Here is a 23,580-nt window from a genome sequence, read left to right on the forward strand (position 1 = left end):
TTAAAGGAGCTTTTTAAATTTAAAAGCCTATCTGGCTGAGGACTTTTTCAAAATTAGGCATGATTTGTAAGACCAAAAGGCATAATCTATAAGACCTATAAGATTTTTTATTTCATGTGCTATAGCTTCTGGTTATAAGAGTTTTTTAAAGTGACATAGCCTCTACTTAGAAGAGTTTTTTAAAGTGTCATAGCCTCTGGTTAGAGGAATTTTTTTTAAAAAAAAAGTCATATTGCCTCTGGTTAAAGGAGCTTTTCAAGATCAAGCTTGATTTATAAGACCTTTAGGGCATAATCCATAAAACTTTTAAAATTTTAAATTCAAAGTGATAAAACCTCTGGTTATAGGATTTTTTTCAAATTTTAAGTTGTAAAACCTCTGGTTAGAAGAGCTTTTTAAAAAACTCAATCAAATTATTTTTAGCCAAAAAAATGTGTGGGTGCTTATACGTTTTCTTTCTTTCTTAAAAAAAAAAAAAAGAAAAGAGAAAAGGGTTTTCTTGTTTGTAACATCAAGTTTATCTGAACAAAATTATTACCTTTTCGTCTTTGCCTTATTTTTTATTTTTAGCAATGGGCAAAGAGATGTAACTATAAACACCTATTTTACCTGAAAACTCGAATATTGTGTCTAAATAAACCAAACCAATTTTTTATTCTATTCGAGATTGGTCAAATGCCTTAATCGAATGTATCGAGTTAATTTTGTATTATTATTATTATTATTATTATTATTATTATTATTATTATTATTATTATTATTATTATTATTATTATTATTATTATTATTATTATTATTATTATTTGACATCTTTATGTTTTTCTTCCCTTCTTCCCCTATTTTTTCTTCCTCCATTCACCAAAGTTATAGTACATTTAATGCACTAAAAATCTCCACCAAAATTTCCAACCTCTTTTCTAACCTACTTGACTTTTGTCTATGAGATTTCAACAATATCAACATATCCCAAAAAGTCCACAATAATCTCAAAAAATCTAGGATTCTAATTTCCAAATTAGCTCTATAAATAGAGCTAATTCATAGAGACAAGGGATAGAAGGGAGCTTTTTTTGGGTTAAGAGAAACTGTTGCAAAGATACAATAATCACGCAAACAAGCATCACAAAAACTAAAAATTTTTTAGCATCCACATCCCCTTTTAGGGAACCAATAGTTTTAAAAAAGAATTCGAACAAAATTGAAAACCTTGATCTATGAGGTTTGGGATTTTTCTTGAAAAAACTAGTTTGAAAAAAGTGTTTACAAGATCAAGATGAGCATTTTGGGATTTTTTAGAGTTTTTGAAATATTTTTGTGTTCACCGAAATTTGAAAATGTTTGAATTTTCTAACAACCAATTCAATTTTTTTACCACTAGAATATAGAGATTAAGCTAGAAATTGGGATTTATTGAATTTATCGATGCTGGTTGAAGATTTTGACAATGGTGCACTACAATAACTAGTCAAAATCTAGGAATCATGACGGTCGATGAGTGGGGAAAAGTTCTAGAGAAAGAGGCTCTGGTTTGTAAAAAGAGATGAGGGAAAGGAAAAATAAAAACAAAAAACAAAAAAAAAGGTCTTTTATAGGCTTCTCAAAATGGCATCGTTTTGGAGTCAGGGCTCGTGGAGTGACCTATTGACCCATACACTGACTCATGTGCTGACCCGACTCATTTAGTTAGTTTTTCCTTTTCTATTTTATTTTTATTTTTATTTTTTGATTTGATTTGATTTTTATTTTTGTTATTTGTTTAAGATGTTTTTTACAATTTATGATATATAATATTTATATTTTTTAACAAAAAATAAATAATTATTAGGAATAATAAAAAATGTAAAATAAATAAATACTAAGCTTTTAATTTAAAATAAAAGGATAAACAAAATAATAATAATGATAAAATAATATTAAGGAAAAGTGGAAAGAGTTCTATTTTTTCTTAATTTATATCAATAATAATATTTCTTAGATTTCACTAAAGTGAATAAAAACGGTTGACGAGTGGGGACAAATTCTAGAAAGAGAAACTTTAGTTTGTAGAGAGGGGGGAAAGGAAAAGTAAGAGAAAAAAAATAGAAAATGACCTTTTATAAGGTATAGATGCTATTTTGACCAAGATTTTTCGAGACGAAAGTGGGTTTAGACCATGATTTAGGTTCGCTTGGGAAGCTTCGAGTCTAATAAAAAAATTTTATTTTAATTTTAATTTGATTTAATTTTTTGTTTTATTTATTTATCATTATTATTATTACTATTATTTAAAAATCAAAAGGTTAAAAAAAACAGAAAAAGAGGAAAGTAAAAAATAAGATAATGTTGTGAAAAGAGAAATTGGTGATTCAATTCTGGATTTGTTGGAGCATAATTCATGCAGATATTTAATTCATGGAGAAATAAAATCATAATCACAGATTCTATGGAAATTATTTTTTCCAAATTGGACAAATATGAATCCTATAAAGGATTTGAGATAGCCATCAACAAAGGGCCAAATTTTCCATACAACAGCCACTAAATAGACATAACATAGTAAATCATGAAAAAAATCGTCAAGCCTCAGAAGCTTTAGTTCATCAATAAACCTAGGAAAGCTGAAAAACAAGTAATCGGTGTATACCCAGAAAACTCACACTAATTCCCAAAAATTAAACCCAAGTTTATACCCAAAAATTGAAAAACAAGAGAAGCCCCTTAATCAAGACAGCATATGTTAACAACTTTGGTTGTCTTCTGGGATTTCTTTGCAGTTTCAAGATTAAAGAAAGGGAGGTGAAGTTTTTTTTTTAGGTGGTTATTGCCTGTGTTCATTCAATGACATTACATGGTAGCAAATGGTGGCACGATTCACCAGTGAAAGGGGATAGGTAGCATTTAAAATGGGTGGCGCTAGCTGGTCGATTTCTGGATACCTTGGATATTGATCATTGATTTGGTAGATTGAAGGTAGGAGACAAACAAAAAAAAAATATAGTAACGATGGTGGAATGAGGGACTAAGTTGCTAGTTCTGCAAAAATAAGGGAAAACAAAGAAAGAGACATGCTTCATTCATTTTATAAAAGTGTTAGTTTGACCTAATTTGAAGACCCACTTGTGTTTAATTTGGGCTTGATAAATTTTGACTCAAACCTCTTATTAACCAAGCCCAAATTTATGTCAACCAAGAACCAATTCCTTAGGCAGTTTGTTAGCCTAAATTGGCATTAAACCTATAACTTCTCTTGGATTTCCATTTTAAGTTAAGCTTAATCTATTTAGGTAATTTCAATGTTTTGTTTTATTTTGTTATATACTTAATATTTTATCTAAGTAAAGAGTTTATGATCTTTATAGGTTTAAGTTTTCTTAAATTATGAATTCTATCAAATTATTAGAAAATTTCATAATAAAATTTTTTTGCAAAAAACAAAACTATATTTTTAATCCTACCAACCTATTAAAGGATTTAAATTTTTAAATTAAATCTTACTAAAATATTGGAGGACTTAATGAATTTTTTAAAAGATGTTTTTCAATCCTACCAAACTATTAGAGGATTTGTATATTAAATTAATCTTACCAAATTATTAAAAGATTTAAAACATTTTCTAAAACATAAATTTACAAAGAAATCTTACCAAACAATTAAAAGATCTAAATCAAAGTAAATTTTACCAAACTATTGAAAGATTTTACAAATTATTTTCTTAAATTAAAATATATTAATAAATTTAATAATGAAACCTCTTCAGAGTGGGATACTAGTTTCCATGAATACTCCTGAAGAAAGTGAATTATCTTAAATTGCTACAAAACTATTAGAGTAAATTTAAGATCAATTTTTAATATCAAATATTTTAGTAAATCATAAATATGGTTAAAGCTTGGATAATTTGAAATCAAACTGGTACCATCCTTTTGATGGGTGTTGTAAAGGTGTTATAACATTCCTCATGCGTAACCACACTTTTAAACGTAAAATTTAATTTCGTGGACTAGAATCTACTATTTAAAGATACTTAAGTCAATCTTGAGACTTCTCTTTAAATAAAATAGATTCTGCTAGGTGACCAATCACATCTTAACAAAAAATATTGGTTGTGACTCTTTTAATCTATGTTTAGCGATGGCCTCACAAAACTATACACTATGACATAGGCCTCTCAAAACAGCCTCGTTTTGGAGCTAGGAATCGCGGTGCGACCTATTAACCCATGTGCCAACCCACGTGCTGACCCAACTTTTTTGGTTAGTTTTCCCTTTTCTATTTTATTTTCATTTTTTGATTTGATTTGATTTTTGTTATTTGTTTAACTTTTTTTTTTACAATTTACGATTTACAATATTTATATATTTTTTACTAAAAATATATAATTATCAAGAATAATAAAAAAATGTAAAAAAAGAAGAAAAATAAATACTAAGCTTTTAATATAAAATAAAAAGGATAAACATAATAATAATAATAATAATGATGATGATGATAAACATAATAATAATAATAATAATGATGATGATGATGATGATGATAAACATAATAATAATAATATGATGATGATGATAAGGCAAAGTGGAAAGAGTTTTAGTTTTTCTTAATTTTATATAAGTAATAATATTTCTTGGATTTTGCTAAAGTGTTGGAATGATTCAAAAAATTATTTTTATTAAAAAATTAATTAAAAAAATTGATTATTTGAATAAATATTTTAAAATGCAATTTTAAAGAAAATTGAAATAGTTCAATTTTTTTTAATTAATGCAAGTAAAAATATTTTTAGATTTCATAAATGAATTGGGATAATCTAAAAACTATTTTTACTAAAATAAAGATTTATTTAAATAATAAAAAAATAAAATATTTGTTTAAATTAGGGCTGAGCAAATAGTCAGTTCAGTTAATTCGATTGTAAAAATTAAATAACAGACTTAATTGACTTAGTTTATTATAAAAACCGAACCGACCGATGTATATAAAGAAAACTGAAAAAATCAAACCGAATTAAAGCGATCGATTTCGATCGATTTTCTTGGGTTAGTCGGTTCTAGATTTTGTTTCATGCATTAAACCTTAAAGGGCTATTTAGTTCGGGGAATCCATACATTTTCTTCCATAATCTTATTATTGGTTATTTGATTCCAACGTTTGATTCAAGGTAATTTGATTCCGAAGAAAATTGACAGATTTCCAAGTGTACAAAAAATCCCATAATAAAAAACTCACATATTCCTATAGTATTTTAAGATTCTATGCAGAAAGTAGCATTATTTCTAAACTTAACCTGATTAAAAATTTGTGAAATACGATTTACCATTTTGAAAATCATATATGAAAATGAATACAAGTCAGTTGTAAGTTTCTACTGGTAAAATATTTGGTTTATATATGGTGTTTGGCATGAAAATGCCTTCAATAATCTTTTACAAAAAAATTGAATGGGGTTATTCAATGTGTTTTTGGTAAAAAACGTATTGAATAATCCCCTCAAATTTTTTATTAGGGATTATTCAAGGTGTTTTCTAGTAGAAACACCATGAATAAACTCCATTAAATTTTTTGTAAGGGAATATTCAAGGCGTTTTTGGCAAAAAACACCTTGAATATTTTCTTGCCATTTTTTTATTATTCAATGTGTTTTTGACTAGAAATACCATGAATAATCCCTTACAAAAAATTTAATGAGGTTATTTAAGGTGTTTTCTAGTAAAAAACACCTTGAATAACTTCTATTAAATTTTTTATAAGGAATTATTTAAGACGTTTTTTATGAAAAACATTTTGAATAATCCCTCACAAAAAAATTTAATAGGGTTATTCAAGGCATTGCTAACTAAAAACACATTTAATAATCCACTTCAAAATTTATGAGGTGATTATTTAAAGCCTTTTTATCAAAAATGCTTTGAATAATCCCTTTCAATTTTTTTATTGGGGATTATTCAAGGCGTTTTTGGTCAGAAAACGCCTTGAATAATCCCTTGCAAAAAACTTAATGGGGTTAGGCGGTTCTAGCCAAAAGCATATTAAATAATCACCTTATAAAAATTGAAGTGGATTATTAAAGGTGCTTTTAGCCAGAAATGCCTTGAATAACCCCATTAAATTTTTTGTAAGATATTATTCAAGGCGTTTCTAGCCAAATATGCATTGAATAATCTAAAAAAAAAGGCAGGAGATTATTCAAGGCATTTTGTGGTAAAAAATGCCTTGAATAATAATCCCTTACAAAAAATTTAATTGAGGTTATTCAAGGCATTTCTACCAAAAAATGCATTGAATAATCCCTAATAAAAAATCGAAGGAGATTATTCAAAGTATTTTTAGCCAGAAACACTTTGAATAACCACATTCAATTTTTTGTAAGGGATTATTGAAGGTGTTTTCTGGGCAAAAACACCTTTAAATAATCTCCTTAAATTTTTATGAGTTTAGAGTTTAAAGTTTAGGGTTTAAAAATTATTTAAAGCATTTTTTATCAGAAACACTTTCAATAACGCCATTCAATTTTTTTAAGGGATTATTCAAGGCGTTTTCTAGGCAAAAACGCATTGAATAATCCCTTTAAGTTTTTATGAGTTTAAAGTTTGGAGTTTAGGGTTTAAGAATTATTCAAAGTGTTTTTGGCCACAAATGCCTTCAATAATCTCTTCATAAAAATTGAAGGCTATTATTCAACTAATTATAAAATTTTATTTAATTATTTATCTTTTTTAAATCATTTATTTCATTTTATTCGGTTTCAAATTTTAAACATGAAACCAACCGCTTTAATAGTTTAAACCGAAAGCATAACTGAAATACCTATATAACCTAAATTAACTAACTCGATTTACCCAAAAAATTCAATTTTTTGGTTTTAACCGATTTTTACTCTCTCATAGTTTAAATGAATCTCTTAATTATTACCAATATATATATATATATATTGTGGATTTCACCAAAGAGTTGGGATAATCCAAAAGTAATTTTCTTTAAAAAAGGATTTATTCAAATAATAAGAAAATAATGAAAATAATAAATAAAACAAATGTTTAATTAAATCTCTTAAGTAAGAATTTTAAGAAAAATTGAAAGAGTTTTATTTTTTTAATTTTTACCAGGAGAAATGATTTTTTTAATATTTTGTCAAAAAGTCAGAGTAATTTTAAAATTAGTTTGAGAAATGATTTTTAGATTTCACTAAAAAGTTAGGATAATCCTAAAATTAATTTTAATAAATAAAAGCAATCCTATGATGAAATTTCAGAAATTTTGTGATGGTCATTTTTTTTGAAATTTTTTTCTGAATAAAGATTTTCTATAAATTCCACCAAAGAATTTGAGAATTTATGAAATGTAAAAAAAATAATAATAATAATAACAATAATAATAATAATAATGATAATAATTTCACAACAAAAATATTTTTCATAAATAAATTTTAGGAAATTAATTTTAAATATAAAAAATATCATATCATCAAAATTAAAAGATAATATATATTTAATTTGTACTGTCTTCGAACGGGTCACATGAAGGTGCTAATATCTTCCTTACTTGTAATGATACTTCCAAACTCAATCCTGATTTTTGTAGACTAAAACTTCTTTTAGTAAATCTTAATTAATTTTGAAATTTTTATTAAAATATTATTTTTTTGGTGGTCAATTTCACCTTACAAAAAAATTGATGACAACTCCTTATTTTTACGTCTAGCGATCGAGTTTCTCGACGAAAAATCGTTATAACACTCCCGAACCTAACTTTGATTCACAAACCAAAAGATTTTTTTTATATAAATCTTAATTAATTTTTGGGTTTATTTAAAGATGAGATCAATGGTCAATCACATCTAAAAATATTGATAGTAACTCCTAACTTTAACATTTATCAATCAAATTTATGAACTGATACATTATGACAATAAATATTATTTGTTGCTACGTGTGTTGCACATGAATATTTGTTTTTATTTATTAAAAAAATTATATTTACAAACTAATGGTTTTAAATTATAAAGTTTGAAATATAAATAATTAAGATTTTGTAATATTAATCAATAAATTATTCGATAATACTAGAATTAAAAATTATATTTTTTATGCAAGGCAATTAACATAAATAGATTCTTATTTACAAATAAGGTCAATCTTATTATTATTTATAATAAAAAATTGAATTCCAATACTTGTGCGATGCTACTATTCACAATTGTAAATATTATTTATATAATAATTTAAAATTAAAACATATTTAACATGACAATATAAAAATATATTGAATAAAAATGTCCATCATCAATAATATAAAAAAATTGAAGTATAATTTATAAACCTTCGTTTGATATTTCTTTTACTCTTATATTAAATGTAGATATTCAATTTAGAATGAAAGAAACAAAAGTAAGAGCCATTTTTTGCCCATGTAGAGTGCAGAGTGCTCCATCAGCTGAAGTATAGGAATCCCTAGTGACAAATTAAAAGCAGTAAAGTAATAATAGAAAACTGGACTTTTTTTTTTTTCAATTTCCAAACTACAAGAAATATATATTATCAAATATTATAAGAAATATCAAGTTATAAAATAAACAAATACCATCGAGAAAGATACCTCCCCAATCCTTCTTCAGCTCATAAGTTTGTATGGTCATATAGGGAGAATTGGTAGGAGATTGCTTTAAGCTTTCTTTTTTGTTGACTGCTGAAAGAGAAAAAATAGGTGAGAAAATTAAAAAAAAAAAAAAAAAAGGAGAGAGAGAGAGAGAGAAATAGGTGGAAGAAAATAGTAGTTATGTCATTATTTCCTTAATGGGTAGTTTTTTTCTAAATTTTTTTTGTAAAAAAAATTTAGGTGAAGTTACCTCATTCTATGATTAGAATATATCGTAAATTTTGACAGAAATTTATATTAAATTTATAAATAGTTCAACAAAAAAATTTATTGATAACACTAATAGAACTAAATTTAAAACTTACAAATGAAATATTCGATTTTATATTAATTTAATTAATCCCCGTTGGTAATTTTTTCAGTTTAATGTGTGAAAAATTAAAAAATAGGTGAAATTTTTTTTAAAAAAGAGAAGAAATAGGTAAAAAAGTTACTTAAATTTAAAAGCATCAGTAGTTTAATATTTTAAAAAGTTACTTTAATTTTATTTAATACTTAATTTTCGTTAAAATGACTCCAAATAGTAATATAAAGGCCAAATTGATTCAAATAAAAGAATAGAGGTTAAAATGACTCAATTTTAGATAGTTTGAGAGCTAAATCTGTATTCTTCTTCCTTTAAAAAAAAAACTCACCACAAAGCATAATAAATATTTTGGTTCCACAACCGTCGGAAAAGCCCAAAACTGTCACTCAAACGTCAGAAAAACAACTCAGCTTCTCTCCCTCTCCCATGTAGGCTGTACTTGTTATCCTCCATTATACCAATTAAACAACCATAAGAAAACCCCAAAGTAAATCAGCCCGAAACCCAAGAATTCGCTAATTTTTTGTATTTTTTTCTGCTGAATTCTTGTATGAATTGTTGAAAGATTGTGTCTCCGACGGGGTTTTTTTTCCAAGTTGACGGGCTGTTTATATAATGAATTTTTGTAAAATTTCTAGGGTTTTTTCATCAAGTAGAGAATGCGAATGCGAATCCGAATTCTGAATTTTTTTTTTAATTTTCTTCCCTCATTTTTAGATCATTAGGGAATAGACTTAATTTGTATGATCTACTATTTCAGGCTGGTCCTTTTGACGAAAGGGGTAGTGGAACTACTCTTTTCATTGTCTGCTTAAATTGTGTAGACCATTCGGGCATGAAATGCTAGTTACTAGTAACTGTATTGCACTTTATATTTTGCAAGTGTTATCTTGCCCGTTATTGTTCTTTTTTTCAAAAACAAGAAGTAGTCAAAACCTATGTAACTTTCTTTTAAAGAGTTAATTATATTTTTTACACTTAAATTTTGAAAAAGGTGTATAAATTAGGTGTACAAATTGATACTTAAAAAATAAAATATACATTTACACCTTAAACTTTCAAATAACGTATTATTTTAATTCAAATTTTAATATTATTAATTTAATTTATCTATATAATATATAATCTGTATAATATTATTATATGTATGTTATTTGTTAAATAAAAATGTTAAATATTTTGCAAAAACTTTTATGAAGATGTTACATGATAAAAAATAATTGATTGATTTTAAATAATTTTTACGATTTAGGTAAAAGATATATATTTTAATTTATATTGAAAAAAAATTGATAGTATCTGCGATAAATACATAATTTGATAATATTTATCAAATATATCATATATAAGTTGATATGATTAACGAAATTAGATGTTGAGTTAATATAATATATAATTTAAAAGTTTAGAGAGCAAATTGTATATTATTTAAAGAGTTAATAGCACATGTAGTTCTTAAATTTTGACTTAAATTTTACTTTTGTCACTAAATTTTAAAAAATTCTAATCAAATGCTTAATTACCCAAAATTATCCAATTTGATCTTTCTGTTTATAGAACCATCTAAACTGACAGTAAATACCAACTGGCACCATATGATGAGATCAACTAGTATCTAATGTGACAAATAAGGGACCACAATGAAATTTTCTCAAAATTTATGAACCAAAAATGTAAATATTTCAAAATTTTATATATTTCATTCACATCTTATAAAAATATTAAATTTAAAATTATATTTGTCTTTTTTTGTTATAATATAACTTATTAGATAAATTTTTGTTTTAAATACAAAATAGATATTCAAAACTTAAAATTAAGTTGAAATTTTCAATTTTTTTAAAGTTTAATACATTTAAAAAAAATTATTAAAAATATTATTTTACTTATAACTTATAATAAAACATATTATTTTCCATCCAAATATTTTTATTTTTTAAAATATTAAATATCTTTTATTTTTTTTATAAATATATTTTATAAAATACGTTTTATAAAAATGAAAAAAAAAGTTTTAAATTTATTTTTATTTATATGAATATAAAATTTTTTCTATTTTTGAATAGATTAATAAAATCTATTTTTGAAAATCATTTGGAAATTTCTACATAATATTTAACATGATATAGAGTTTTTATTTAATTTTTTAAACCGATATAAAAATTTTTACTTAATTTTTTAAAATGATATGTAATTTTAACAAAATTATTTTGAAATTTTCAACTTAATTTTAATGTTTTAAAAAACTATTTTCCATTAAAAATATTATCTTATTTATAAATAATATCATAATAAAAATTAAAAAATATTTTAAATTATAATATTTTATAAAATATATTTGAAAAATATAAAAATAAAATTTTCTTGAATTATTTTTACCTTTTCCTTTATTTATTTTTTATAACATATATTTTGAAAAAGAAAAATAAAAGATATTTAATATTTGATAATATATTTTATGGATAGAAAATAATATTTTTATTATGATTTATAAGAAAAATAATATTTTTAATAGAAAATAATTTTTTGTTTTTAAAAAAGAATTTGAATTTTTAACTTAATTTTAATTTTTAAAAAACTATTTTTGTATTAAAAACAAAATATTACAAAAAATATAAAAATATAATTTTAAATTTAATATTTTATAAAATATATATGAAATGTATAAAATTTTTAGATAGTTTCGTCTTTAGTCCCTAAATTTTGAAAGAATTTTATTTTGATCTCTTATCTGCTATGTGAAGTACTAAATGATGTCATCACATAGTGTCAACTGGTATTTGACATTAATTTAGTCCGTTCCGTAAGCAGAAAAACCAAAATATGACAAATTTAGATAATTAGGGATCTGATTAAAATATTTTAAAGTTTAAGGACTAAAATAGAACTTGAGTCAAAGTTTAGGGATTACAAATGCTATTAACCTTTTATTTAAAAGTTTAAGGTTCAAATTATAAATTTTATTTTTTAAAATACCAATTTATATATTCTTTTATAGTTTAAATACCAAAATTGTAACTAACTCTTTTTTAAAAGGTATAATCATGAATACTATGAAACAATTTTCATTTTTTTCACAAAAAAATATATCATAAATATAGGAAAAATGATTATAAGTATTAGAATTTGAACTTCTGACTTACTGAATGCTTTTTTTAAAATATAATTACATGAATTATTTGAAATAAATTTTGGATTCAAACATTCAAAAGTCACTTCCCCAATGTGTTTTCTTACCAACACCTCACAAGAAATAAACTACATATGTAAGTAGTATATGAAAAGATTAAAAAAAATCAATATTTTAAAAGGAAAGGTTCTCTGAGTGAAGAATTACAAGCAATTATGCTACAAATTTAATCAATTAAACATTAGGCTAAAGTTATTAAATATTTTCAAGGCAAGAACAAATAGGGGAAAAGGTATCTCTAAGGGTCATTTGATATTGTTGTGTTTTTCATATTTTATATTTTTAAAAATTTTATTTTATTTTATTTTTGTTTTATTTTTAATTTATTGTATTTGAAAACATGGATATAATGTTTTTGTTTTAGAAATGTGAAAACTAAAACATATAAGAGAAAGTGGTTAAAGTTTTTAGGCTCCATTTGTTATTAATAATATAATAATATTTATTAATATATTATTTCTATAATAAAAATATTATTTTATTAATAATTGTAGTGTCACTTTAACGGTTTAATTGTAATTTCTATAAACAATGCATCTATAGTAATAGTGCCAAATCATTTTCAAAAAAGTGAAAATATTAATTTTTTGTTTTTAACAATTTTCAAAAACTTTTTAAAACTTTATTTTATGTTTTCAAATACAAAAAACAAAACAGCCTACCAAATATGTTTTTGTTTTCAATTTTGAAAAGGGTTAATAACACATGTAATTCATAAACTTTGACCTAGGTTCTCTTTTGATCCTTAATTTTAAAAAGTTTTAATCAGATCCCTAATTATTTAAAATTATTTTATTTTGATCATTTTATCTATAGAATCATCTAAATTGACGCCAAATGCCAGCTAGCACCATGTGATAATGTTAGGTAACATCTCACATGCCAGATAAGAGACTAAAATAGAATTCTCTCAACGTTTAAGGACCAAAAATGAAATTATCTTAAAATTTTATATCCTTAATTTTAAAAAGTTTTAATCAGATCCCTAATTATTTAAAATTATTTTATTTTGATCATTTTATCTATAGAATCATCTAAATTGACGCCAAATGCCAGCTAGCACCATGTGATAATGTTAGGTAACATCTCACATGCCAGATAAGAGACTAAAATAGAATTCTCTCAACGTTTAAGGACCAAAAATGAAATTATCTTAAAATTTTATATATTTTATATATATTTTATAAAATATTAAATTTAAAATTATATTTTTATATTTTTTGTTGTTATATTTTGTTTTTAATAGAAAATAGTTTTTAAAAATTAAAATTAAGTTAAAAATTCAAAATCTTATTTTAAAACAAAAAATTATTTTCTATTAAAAATATTATTTTACTCATAAATCATAATACAAATATTATTTTCTATACAAAAAATATATTTTCAAATATTAAATATGTTTTTTTTTTCAAATTTATTTTATAAAAAATAAATAAAGGAAAAGATAAAAAATAATTCAAGAAAAAATTGATTTTTATATTTTTCAAATATATTTTATAAAATATTATAATTTAAAATATTTTTTAATTTTTATTATGTTATGATTTATCAATAAAATAATATTTTTAATAGAAAATAGATTTTTAAAAATTAAAATTAAGTTGAAAATTTCAAAATAATTTTGTTAAAATCACATATCATTTTAAAAAATTAAGTAAAAATTTTTATATCTGTTTAAGAAATTAAATAAAAACTCTATATCTTGTTAAAATATTATGTAAATATTTTTGGTTCATTTTCAAAAATAGATTCTATTAATCTATTAAAAAATATAAAAATTTTACATTCGTATAAAATATAAATATAATTTAAAACATTTTTTATTTTTCATTTTTATAAAATGTATTTTATAAAATATATTTAAAAAGAAAATATAAAAGATATTTAATATTTTTAAAAAATAAAATTATTGGATAGAAAACAATATGTTTTATTATGAGTTATGAGTAAAATAATATTTTTAATAATTTTTTTTTTGTTTTAAAAATGTATTAAGTTTCTAAAAAAGAATTTAAAAATTTTAACTTAATTTTAAGTTTTGAATATTTATTTTGTATTTAAAATAATAATTTATCTAATAAGTTATATTATAACAAAAAATATGGAAATATAATTTTAAATTTAATATATTTTATAAGACGTGAATGAAATATATAAAATTTTGAAATAGTTTTGTTTTTGGTTCCTAAATTTTGAGAGAATTTTATTTTGGTTCCTCATTTATCATGTGAGATACTAGTTGATATCATTACGTGATATCAGTTAGCATTTGTCGTTAATTTAGATGGTTTCATAAATGAAAGAACCAAAATAAGATAATTTTGGACAATTAAATTTTTGATTAAAATTTTTTAAAGTCTAATGACCAAAATAAAATTTAGATAAAAGTTTAGAGACTATGAATGCTATTAACTCATTTTCTAAAAACAAAAAAACAAAAACAAACCAACCCTTAATAATTAGCAAGCTTGAGGATATTTGCCAATGGGATTAAGCTAAGCATGACTATAGGGTGAACCACTGCCTCAATTACATGTTCATTTTCTTTTATGTTTCAATTTTACCTACTAATTAGAATAATTATATAAAAGCAACTCATCATACCTTGCAGAGTTCGAGCAAATAATATGTTTTCATAAATAATAGTACATAAAAAAGAAGATGAAGCTGGCGGCCAAAACATACTAAAGCAACTTGTTTGTGGCTTTTCTGCAAAGCATTTTGGTTACGATTTAGGTCATCCATATTTATAACAGAAGTAGAAAGTTGTTGGTTTTTGTTTAGTGATTACTGAAAAGGACTTCAGAATTCTTTTGGTTTCCTTGAAACCATGCACGAAAAGGGAAAGAAATAAGAAAACTTTATTATATGTAAGTTTATTTTTAGTTATTGCAGGCATGTGTGAAGAGGATTTCGGGTGATGATACTGGAAGCATGCACTGCACAGGACAATACTTTGACTACTTGGTTTGTGTTGATAAATGTGTAAATTGTCTTATACTAGTATTAAACTATACTTCATTGTAATTGCTCTTCTTCTGAATTTGCCATTTTGAATTTGTTTCAATGGTGAATGCATGTTGCCACAAAGCTATTTGCAAAGCTGACATAACTGGGAGCTTGCTAATTATTAAGGATGCCCCTTCCCTATTTGTTCTTCCCTTGCAAATATTTAATAACTTTAGCCTAATGTTTAATTGATTAAATTTGTAGTATAATTGGTTGTAATTCTTCCACTTAAAGAATCATTTCTTTAAAAATATTGATGTTTTTTCGATAAGAATAAAAGATCTTTCATATATTACTTACATATGTAATTTTATTTCAGTTATAAAATCTTGGAGGCATGAAATTCAAACATTACCAACATTTGCAGAGGAACCCTAATTAAAACATCCAAGATTATTCCCAAAATTAATAAGAATAATAAAAAAAACACTCACATAGTAGAGAAATTTGTTTAGCACACTCAACCCCTAAATTGCCCTCTTGATTTGCTTATTGCAAAGGGAATTGCGTCATCAACAAAAATGCAAGAAATCACGGAAGACAAGGTTTTTTTTTTTTTATTATTATTGGAGATGATGATGATGATGATGAAGATCATAAAATATTGGGAAAATTTCAGCGATCAAGTCTCTCAAATTAAAGAAAAAAAATGAAGATTGAAAAAGAATGCTACCTAGTGCGGAGAGTGGAGATACAGGGTGGCTTAGGTTTGCTGGCTTTTCACTAGGAAAATGCAAATTAAAAGATAACTTATTTTACGCTATCTGTTTTTTTTTTTAAAATAAATATAAAGCTTGCTTCCTAACAACTTATAATCAAATTGAACGACTTGTAGCAATTCTCAGGGTTAGCTGCGTAAATTCTGCTAGCAATTCTCACTCCCTTGCCTTGGCTGCTTTTAAGTTTTTATTAATTTCTTTGATTTTCCCAATCAATAAGCTGGTAAAGCTGGAAGTGCTGAGTTTCACAATATTATTGATCGAAAAAAGGAGAGACGGAGAGACATTTTGAGATAGTCATCATGAGAAAACTCGAAAAACACAGTACCGTCACTACAATTATCCAGGAAAAAAAAAATGCATAAAACAGGTCAAGTATCAACCTTGAAATGAAGTATAATCTATGGTTAAAACCATTTCATTCGTTCATCCCCATCATCAGTCATGGCGAGTAGCCTTGCCTACTAAAAACTGGCATTCCATGTCCAAATGGTCTACATTATCAACTTAAGCAGACAATGAAAAGCGTTGGTCCATTATCCCTTTTTCATCATACAAAGATGTCAACAAAGTCTATTGCTTAATGATCTCAAAATGTGCAAATATTCCACAGTTCCTTAACATGTAACAATAATCCTTTAGAGGGTCTTAGAAGTAAATTTGACAAAAGGTGATTCCTTCCCAGAAAGTGAGCTAGAAACTTCATTCTCCTCATCAAGCAGTCCGTAGAGGTGGAGAAACCAGTATGACTCCGTCTCCTCTGACAAAGAGAAATGGAACCATGCGCCTTGTAGTCTGAAATATGAGGGGGAAATAGGGTCATCATCCCAAAACTTGAAACAATGGAACCTAAATTTCATTTTTTATCCAATCAAAAGTTCATTTCACTTGAAAATCTCCAGTTTAAAAGAAAAGTTAATGTTTGTTTCTGCTGCAAATCCAGATTATTGGAATGCCAAGAAAACTTAGTTCATTCTGTTCATCACAAGACAAAAACTTTTAATAGCGTTCCTTCATTAGTATCCTTTTAAGGGATCATGGTCAATAATACTTATAACAAGACAGTAAGAGTGCGGTTTGCATTCTTGAGGAAGCACACTTTCTTCTAATTTCTAATGAAAGTAGAAATAAGTTTATATGAAAAGTTGAACGACTTTGTAAGCATCTAAAAGAACAAATTCAAGCATTCTTCATTGAAAACCCCCCGTGGGGGGGGGGGGTGTTTACAGTTCTTAAGTTACCAATGATCACTAAATTCAAAACATATCAAATCACTGATTATCTGTAGTTCATATATTAGCTTTCAGAACAAATAATACTCATACTCCAAATTTGTGGAAAGGGAACAGTGAAAAAATAATAACCTACCCGAACTATCTCTTCATAGGTTTCGTCATCTATTTCAACTGTTGTAACAATCTCTTCAACATCCCCTAGAATCATATTCAAATGCTGATCATAAGCCTGCAAGCCACATTAAGAAGAACTAGGCATCAAACAGATGAGCTACTACAAGCTTTTGAACATTATGGCCAATCATATAGGCAAGTACAAAGAATATAATTACTAATTAATATTATTAAGCATAACAAGCTCTTTTTGGAAAATCAAAGTGATCTACGTTCAAATCATTGCCTACACTTCAGATGGTAAAATGCCTAGAATTAAACAAATTTTATCGATCCCTTGGCAAAAATTAAGAAACTCCTTTGCATTTCCACAGTATATTGACTCTAAAACAATATTATATCAAATGAATGGCCACATGCTGTACAGAACAAGTGAATGGATGTTAAGAAAACAACATATCATGTTATACATGTTCTTAACCTTCCACTTTATGCAATCCCCAATACAATTAGTTATCTATACAACCACCACATTTGTGGATAAAAATAAATATAATATCAATTTTAATACTAAAAAGATATGACAATACTAGGAGAGAAATTAAGTAGAAGTTTGTTTACTGTTATGTTTAAAGAGAGAAAAAGTAGGAAGATATAAACATGTACAAATAGATATGTAGACTTACATGGAGAAGAACAGAGTGAGTGATCAGAGAAAAGACTAGAATAGAACTTGAATTATTTGTCCAATGACCAAGGTTCAAATCCTGATAGGTATAATAAAAACTAACCGATAAACTGACTAATATATCAAACCACAGAATTAAATCATTTCAAACTGCCCATAAACAATAAACTGAGAATTCTGAAAATTTACTTATCACACAAAATTTTGCATCACTGCAGAATATCAATTGGACAACACAGTCAAGCAATTTAGGGGAAAAAGACGCCCAAAATTTTTTACTCACTGTGTAGAACTTGTTTAAGCATAAATAATGAACATAAAAATTGCAATATCCTGAAGGGATAGTTGATAATAAGATGAATCAACAGTCCCCAAAAACAAAAACCCAAATTAAGGAACCCCAAAAAGAATTTGAACATTAAACATTCAAAGTGGTAAAGAAGGGCAGTGGTGGATCCTGAATTTTCTTTTCAGGAGTGTCCAATTATAATATATATATGTATATATATATATATGTATATATATGTGTGTATATATACATATATATATGTATACATATATACATATATATGTATATATGTATACATATATATACATATATATATGTGTGTGTATATATATATATAACAGCCGAGGGAAATTTTAGGCTGTCAGGCAACTTTTTTCTTCAAAATTTCTTATTTTCCAGTCTTTGAGATGTGTAGGAAAATTGGAGGGATTTCTTTAAAGTTTTCTTATTTTCCAATTTTTATGGTATCCATGAACATCTTAGTTCACAAGTTAAAACCACCCCCGAAGAAGTAAACCCTTGAGTTTTATACTCAAAGTGTTAGAAGTAAACGTACATGTAGCTTGCCACGGAGTTCGCGGTCAGAACGGAGCTTGACGTAAATACGCTCGTCGAGGCTGAGCCTTATCAGATCCAAAGGCTCCTTCACTGCGCTCTCTTCCTCGCTTGCCATTCTCTTCCTATCTGTCGCTCCTTCCTTCCACGGTAACAGAAAACGAAGGGGCTGAAAGACAGTGATAATAACAACAAAACAGTATATTGACGGACCCGAATACATTTGGTAGACCCGGTTTAATCGTATCATTTTGGATTCAGAATTTCTGGGGTTTGGCATTGGGTTCTCAAATGGGCCGAACTCAATTTTTTATAATTTCAAGCTGACTTTCACCTCTAAAAATTCAAACCATTTCGTTATACTAAATAAATAATGTAAATTTTTTAATTTATTTACCTAATGGTTAAAAAGTTTTAAGAAAATATGTAAGGTGAAAGCTGGAATTCCACAATCTCCATTTCCCTATCCCCTTGGATACAAAAAACAAAATCTAATTTTATTTTTGTTAATTTTTTTTTAGCCAACAATTAAAGACGTAAATGAATTCAGTTTTCAATAAATTATTTATGAATACGTTTGGTTTGTATTCATTCATATTTGTTTGTTAAGTTTAATAAACAATCTTAAATTTTATTTTTTATTTGTTTATTAAACAAACTAAATAAGAACAAAGATTTGTTTGGTTTGTTTATATTTGTGAACAAACCCATTTAAAATTTATTCATTTAAGATTCGTTTATATTTGTTATTCAATAATAATAAAATTACATTTTTATCCTTTGCCCTATTATCTTAACATTTTCACTTTTTCAATATATTTTGTTATTTATGTTTATTTAAAGTTCATTTATATTCGTTTATTTTTAGTTTATTCTTAATTTTATAATTATATGTTTGTTTATTTGTTTAAATTTGTTTACTTCTGGTTTATTTATTGTTCATGAATATATTCATTTATAATATGTTCATGCACATGTTCATTTAATATTCATAAACGAATTTATTTAAGTTAAATGAGTTGAACACAAACCAAACTTAAATATTCTACCATTTAAACAAATCAAGCTCGAACATAGTGAATAGTTTTCTTATTGAACATAAACTGATCCCGAACAACTCTAAAAATAAACAAAAAACCATGAACATACGTTTGTTTGTTTATATTCAGTTTGTTTATATTCATAGTAACAATTTTGTTAATTTGATAAAACATAAATTATCCATGTAATGGACTCAATTATAGGTTTTTATATTTTTATTGTGTGTGAATAAAGAATAATATAAAAATCATAAATTAAATTGATTTTTATAACTTTATTTAGCTAAACCCCTAAATTTGAAACAAAATGAATGCGTGTTGGAATTTTAGTAATTATAAAGTAAGTGAATAGTTACATCCAAGGAAAATTAAATAGAAATATAGATGGTGATGCACTTAGCTTTCTTAGGATGAGACCTACCACTAAGAAAATGCATTGTCTCATTTACTTGTAGAAAATATTATGTAAGAAACAAATGCAAATATTATATACACCAGGTGGATATGTGTGCATTATTGTAGGTCAAAATTTTTTTGCTTTGTCATCTTATTGATCTATTTTTTTTTATTACAAAATTTATCAATTTAAAAAAAGAAAGTTGAAAGGTAAGAAAAAAATCAAGTGGAGTGATATGTAGATATACAATTGACTTTTTTTTCCATAGAAAATTTATATAATAAAAAATAAAAACAAAAATAAAAAAGTGAAAAAATAAAAATAAAAAATAAAAAAATTATAAAAGGTACCACGTTGAGACCTAAATTAAACTTAAAATATTAATTTCTTAAATTAAAATATCAAATAATAACTTTATTAATATAATGTATAATTAAATTAATAATAAAATATATACTTTTATATATTCTCTTAAATGGGTCAAGATAGAACACCCTAAACATAGTTTCAACTTGATCTCATTTCTTTAGAAAAGCCTCAACCTATCCTAACTCGATCCCTATTTAAAAAAAAAAAAAAGACCCCAATCAGATTAGGATAGATCGAAACCTAACAGATATGAATATTTTGGCTTTTATATCAATCGACGTATTTTGTTGTAAAATTTATCTAATTAAATAAATTAAAAAAGATGAAAGGAAAAAAAGCCAATTATGAGTGCAACATGGAAACCTCAATTGGCTTAATTGTTTTCACAAAATTAATTTAATAACAAAGCATAAAAACAAAAAAACCAAAAAAAAAGGAAAAAAAAAACTTATTCAGGCACTACGTGGACATCCCAATTGAGCTTAAAATGTTAATTTTTTAAATTAAACTATCAAATAATAACTTTATTAATAAAAAATCAAGAAAAGGAAAAATAAAAAGGAGAAAAGAAAAATAAACAAAAAGAAAGAGGAAAAGAAAAATTATTAGGGTGTCATGTGGATATCAAATTTGAGTTTAAAATATTAATGTCTTAAAATAAAGAATAAAATAATAACTTTATCAATATAATACATATATATATGTAAAAATAAAATTAAATAGATAATATATATATATACACACATATATATATCACGTGATGGTTTAAGGTAGAGCAACCTTAATCCACTTTTGAGCCTTTCTCATTTTCCTTAAAAGGTTCATCCAAACTTAACTCATATTGTAACGTGTGAGTTCAGAAGCATGACCATTATACTAATTTATAAAACTAATTAAAATAAAGAGTCACCATCAATATTTTTTGATCAAATATGATTGATCATCTAAGAAAACTTATCTTTTTAATAAAATCTTAAAATTTATTAAAACTTAATAAAAAATAATTTTTGGTCTATAAAAATCAAAATTGAGTTTGAAAATATAGTTACGTGTGAGAAATGATTAGCATTTCCATGGCATTTTTTTAAAAGCAATATCAATTAATCACATGTTATTTTTTAGCATTGATAAAAATTATCTTAATTATAATATTTAAAAAAAACTCCTTAAAACCCTTTTTCTTTTGTCATCCTTTTTAGAATCACATTATATAAAAATAAAATGAAAATTTTTTGTTTCAAAACATTTTTTAAAATCTCAATATCTAGACAGAATTTTAAAAAATGTTTTTTTGCTTAGGTATTTTCATAATAATCCTTAAAACCAAAAGTAATATTCTTTCATAAAAATAATTGTTGAAAATCTCTCCAATATCTAAGCAAATATAAAATTTTTTTTTTTTTATTTTGGATATTATCTTATTTTATTTATAATAAAAAATAAATTTTCAGAAGTCACTAGCTACCATTTTATGCTTTTCTTTCTTTTTTTTTCTTTTTTTAAACAAAATGATAAAACACATATGATGCAATAACAAATGAGTGATGCAAATGCAAATTAAAAGATACAAATGACCTCTTTTATTCCTATTATAAATTTTTAATTTTGTCTTTTTTTCATTAAAAGAGTATTTATTAACAAAATGAAAAATCATTGGCATTAGAAAATTTTCTTTAACTTCTCAATTTCTAAGTGAAATTTAAAAAATCAAGTATTTGAATTCTTCTAATATCTAATTAGGGTTTTCAAAAATTATTTTTACTTAGAGATCAATTTGAAATTTTTATTTGGAAATCATGATTTTTGAATAAATAAACTATGTAATCAATGAGCATTATGAAGAAGTGAATTCAGAGTTTGGAATTTAAAATTCAACCTAGGGTTAGGGTTAGAACCTCTAGACTTGGATTAGGGTTTAGACTTAAGATTTGAATTTGAGGTTTGCATCTGGAATTTGGAATTGGGATTAATGTTTAAGAGTTAGGCATAGGTTTGGATTTGAAATAAAGATTTGGGTTTGGATTATGGTTAGGTCTTTAGGTTTTGGTTAAGGATTTAAGGATTTGGGATTAGGGTTTAGGTCTAGGGCTTTGAATTAGGGTTTGGGGTTTGACTTTTACTGTTGGGTAAGGGTAGCATATAGGGTTATAGTTAAGGTTAGTTTTAGGGTTTTGGGTAAGGATAATGTTTAAGGTTAGGGTTAGCTTTAGGGTTATGATTATGCTTACAGTTAGAGTTAGGGTTTGCTTAAGGGTTTAAGGTGAGAAAAATAGAAATTGATGACCTCTTAAGCCTATTAAAAAATCCTTAATATTTAGGTGAACTTTCGAAAGAAACTTGGTTCTCTCCCTTAAAAGTTTTATTTTCAGTTTAAGACCATATTTATGTAAAATGTAATGAATGTGCATGGAAATGAATGTAACATTTATTAACCTAAATAAGTAATATTAAACCTAAATGTGATTAACATTCTGCAAGCGCACAAATGGTGCAAGTAGTAAATTAAGATCATTCTTATGAGGATTATAAATAAAGTTAATATTGAGTACCAAAATTATAACACCTTAATTATATTTAAACAAATCGAAACTAATATCTAATAACTAAATTAAACTACTTAATTAATTAGGACATATAATTAACTTATGCAATAAACTAAATTAAACAAGTGTAAACTAAAATTAACATACAATAACTAAAATAACAACTTAATTAAACAAATAAACATGTAAAGATATAGCCATATAGGTTAAACTCAAAACAGAATGTAACTAACTTAAAATAATAAGAACTGAATGCAAATTAAACTTATTAAACTTAAATATATGCAAACTAAATTTAACTAACATGTAACAACATAATCAAACTCAACATAAACTTAATCTACAAAGAACAAAATTGAATTAAACCAAACAACCTAAAAACATGTAATTACTAATAATTTTTAATTAAACAACTTAAACATGCAAAAACTAAGCTTGAATAAATAATCAAAAACTAAATAACCCTAATGACATGCAATCTAATTAAATTAAGA

At 24.8% G+C, this 23,580-nt stretch overlaps 1 protein-coding gene across 2 annotated transcripts; it reads right to left on the minus strand.

The window, feature by feature from the left end:
• Window positions 1–16,246: 16,246 nt before the first annotated feature.
• Window positions 16,247–18,984, minus strand: LOC111311161 (sm-like protein LSM3B). Of its 2 annotated transcripts, XM_089762333.1 has the most exons (4): window positions 18,739–18,984; window positions 17,892–17,972; window positions 17,225–17,320; window positions 16,247–16,651 (listed from the first exon to the last, which is right to left on the minus strand). In XM_089762333.1, the coding sequence occupies exons 1-4, from the start codon at window positions 18,958–18,960 to the stop codon at window positions 16,571–16,573; spliced, it is 480 nt and encodes a 159-aa protein (XP_089618459.1). In that variant the 5' UTR covers window positions 18,961–18,984; the 3' UTR covers window positions 16,247–16,570. The 2 variants fall into 2 exon arrangements, with proteins under 2 accessions (XP_089618459.1, XP_022766276.2); XM_022910541.2 differs by lacking the exon at window positions 17,892–17,972 and having other exon boundaries at window positions 18,739–18,931.
• Between the last annotated feature and the right edge of the window lie 4,596 nt (window positions 18,985–23,580).

This window comes from Durio zibethinus, chromosome 1 (genome assembly GCF_047325235.1).
Source record: "Durio zibethinus cultivar Kanyao isolate XHJ-2024 chromosome 1, ASM4732523v1, whole genome shotgun sequence".
Taxonomy (NCBI): domain Eukaryota; kingdom Viridiplantae; phylum Streptophyta; class Magnoliopsida; order Malvales; family Malvaceae; genus Durio; species Durio zibethinus.